Source organism: Dermacentor variabilis, chromosome 1 (assembly GCF_050947875.1).
Source record: "Dermacentor variabilis isolate Ectoservices chromosome 1, ASM5094787v1, whole genome shotgun sequence".
NCBI classification, from domain to species: Eukaryota; Metazoa; Arthropoda; class Arachnida; order Ixodida; family Ixodidae; genus Dermacentor; species Dermacentor variabilis.
Genome location: NC_134568.1, coordinates 72,103,726 through 72,107,035, shown reverse-complemented (window position 1 = coordinate 72,107,035; position 3,310 = coordinate 72,103,726). Strand labels below are relative to the sequence as shown.

At 47.5% G+C, this 3,310-nt stretch overlaps 1 protein-coding gene across 1 annotated transcript; it reads right to left on the bottom strand.

Moving 5' to 3' along the window:
- Positions 1–392: 392 nt before the first annotated feature.
- Positions 393–2,645, bottom strand: LOC142579229 (uncharacterized). The gene is made up of 2 exons (XM_075689228.1): positions 2,536–2,645; positions 393–1,726 (listed from the first exon to the last, which is right to left on the bottom strand). The coding sequence occupies exons 1-2, from the start codon at positions 2,539–2,541 to the stop codon at positions 974–976; spliced, it is 759 nt and encodes a 252-aa protein (XP_075545343.1). The 5' UTR covers positions 2,542–2,645; the 3' UTR covers positions 393–973.
- Between the last annotated feature and the right edge of the window lie 665 nt (positions 2,646–3,310).

The window sequence follows — 3,310 nt, the reverse complement described above, 5'->3', positions numbered from 1 at the left end:
AGTGCATATTAATACGCAAATATGTCTTGAACTTGAAGCGTATCCGGGAGAAGCTGCAATCCAACCCTGCAGCGATGTATACGGCTTCCACACTTTAGGCAGCGGTGAGAGACACCGTACGCTTTTTTTTTTTCAGCTAGCCTGACAGTGACCATTCCTTCTGACCATTGACTTCGATCACACATCACATTGCGCAGCGATTCGAAGTAGAAAATATTTAGAGAGCATTGTGCTTATCAATGTTAGATTTTCTGCGCCACCATACTACGAGTAACACGTTTTGCTGCTGCCTAACTCCGTACGAGAAACCCAAATTTCGTGCACGGCTGCCTGCATCGTGATATGCCTAAAAATTGCTTTTCGAGCATGAGTATTTCATTGAGGAACCCTAATAAGCAGGAGCCCAGAAAGTTTATTCAATAGAAAGCATGTTTTATTCAAGGTTTTGACGACGGAGAAGTGGTGCTTGAAAACAGCAACAAGAATGCCGCAGGAGCAAAATTTCACGAGGCTCTGAAAATGGCAGAAAGACACGCGCATCATATCCCGTACCACACTGTACAAGACTGCATGTAGATCTAAGAGGAAAGTACATGGCTTTAATAAAGTTTTCCCTTCTTGTTCAACACGAAATTATGTGTCAAAAAATTTTAGTTTTGAATAAAGAAATAAATGACCATTAACAGAGCTGAAAAATTGTCTTGTACTAAAGCTTTTGCCACCCACAGAAAACGTTTTTTGTGTTGTTACTTGGATATCCTTGCAAATAGTCACCGGATAAAGCCATCGTCAGAAGGGCAGGCAACTAAACTTGAAGCAAAGCTTCGGCACATTGTCATTCTGGAATTTAGTAAACTTATCACATGAAGATACTTTTCTACAAGAGCAGAAACTTGTTTACGCGGCTGAGAGCAACACAATCAAATCCTAACACTACACATTGCTTCTGTAGCCTGAGAAGTGGCACCTGCATTTAACCATGAAGACCGACGCCACCGACTCCAACACCGGCAGCCTTGCCGTACGAGGACTGTCCAAAGCCAGCCTGGTGTCCCGCAGCGCCATTTTTGAAACCAGAAGATCCCTGGTTGAAGCCAGAACCGAATTTCTTGCTGTCACTGGACGAGAAGCCAGAGCTGTGGCTGTAGCCCTGCTTGTTGTTGTAGGCGTTAACCTTGCTGTGAGACGCTCCACCGGCGAATGCTCCGGATCCCTGGTTGTGTCCAGAGGCGCCGCCCTGGTATCCAGATTGATGGCCTCCAGCTGAAGATCCGTAGCCGGACTGGTAACCACCGCCGACGCCGTGGCCGATGCCAACGCCGTGTCCAAGCCCCGCACCAACGAGAGCTGGGCTGCCCGCGACGCCGGCACCCGCGACTCCAGGACCAACGAGTGCGGGACCAGCGAGTCCAGCGCCGCTGAGACCGGCTCCAGCGAGGCCAGCGCCGCCGTAACCGGCTCCGGCTAGGCCAGCTCCACCGAGGCCTACTCCACCATAACCAACTCCGGCTTGACCAACTCCACCGAGGCCAGCTCCTCCAAGACCCGCACCGACGAGACCAGGGCCAATTCCAGCGCCGTATCCGCCGCCAACGCCCCCAAGTCCGACTCCAGCACCCAGGATGCCTCCACGAGCCTCCACGTCTTTCTTCTCGTCTTTCTTCTTCGCGTCTTCAGCGAAGGCAATGCAGGCCACGAGGGCGCAAACAACAGCACTGATGAATGCCTATAGTTTAAAAAAATAATACGGTTGACTTAGTCGGAGTTCACATATTAGTACAGAGTTCATAACTGCTTCTTTTAGGTTTATCGCGCTGGGTTGTGGGATGCGTGAAAGGTTAACGAAAAGTGTAAAACCATTAGGGAGGTATTATAAGTTGAAGGTAGACTCTTCTTTTAAGTTTACACCAGAGTAGCGCACACTTAATAATATTTATAAACGTTACGGGAATGGCTGGCACGTTCTTAGAACGCAAACGCGATATAAACCTTAAACAGAAAGCAAGAACTTACTGTAGCAGACATTCTATAACGTCGCCATAAAAGTTAGCAGCAAGGAAGGTGCCTATAGCCTTGGATTTAAGGTGTACTGCCGCTTTCTCTGAACCTAGGAATGCCACTGCAAACATCCATAGAAAGTTTTCATTTTGAGAGCTATCCTCAAGCAACTGACGCTTAATACGACGCAATGAAACTTATTGTAATAAAACGCTGCTTCAGATATGGCTCGTATCAGTAGAATTATATGTATTTATAAAATGTACTTAGATTATGAAATAACCGAAATGAACTAAAAGTTATGGACTGAACAGACACTTCAGTTTGCTGATAAATGTTCTTTGTAAACATCGATCAGCATGCGAAGATCAGTCGGCAATTAATTTTAGCGCCTAACTCACACTGCGACAAGAAAAAACTTGCAAAGCGAGGAAAACTTCGTTACATTCACTACTGGGAAAATTGAGGAGAGATAAATTGACACTTCGGACAGGTCACTGTGGTTCTGCTGTCTTACGCAAAGTGAAATGCGCTTACCTTCATGGTAGCAGCTGTTGTATAGCTTCTGACTCACGAGGGATGTCTTTGGTTTGACAACAGATCTTTGGTAGGGAATGAATCTCGACACGACAGCGGCTGGCTTTTATACATTTTGTCGGCTCTCTTAAAGTCTACACGTCAACAAGAAAAGAATAATAAATGGCACAGAGAGAAAGAAAGCGCTCGGGAGTTCTAGGAGCGCCATTTCTATTGCGGCAGACACTTTTCGAGAAAGCAACGAGCTCACCGCCGCGAGAAATAATTGCGCTCTCTTCTTCTGTGCTGCGAGTACTGAAAAAGCGCTCTCGTTTCAGGAGATCGTTTCACACCGGAAAGTCAAGCTTCCCGTACGCCGAGAAAGCGGTTTACACCGTCGCTGGCCTTCAAGCGGGGAAGCAGTAACGCGGTGTCCGCAGCATTACGTGGGTTCCCGTGGACGTTCGCATACGTTTGCGAGAATGAGGATTTCCTTGCGAGATGTGGTTTGTTCTGTTTCTTCTATTTCCTCTTTACTCGCGCCGTGGCGTTCGTTTGAACCAGTTTGCCTCGCGTTCAAAGGTGACGAGTTGGGGACGGCTAAACGATTTTCCGGTGTCTCCTCTCGGCGACGTCACTTTGGGGTGTTCCAGTCGTGCCACAGTATGTTTGCTCGCTGATATCCGATAGCGTGGTTGCCGTGCGTTCTCAAGAAATAAGCTAAAGAGAAATTTCACAAGGAGCACCACTCATTACAGGGGACTCCACTGAAGCGAGCGATGGCGCGTCATCAGTA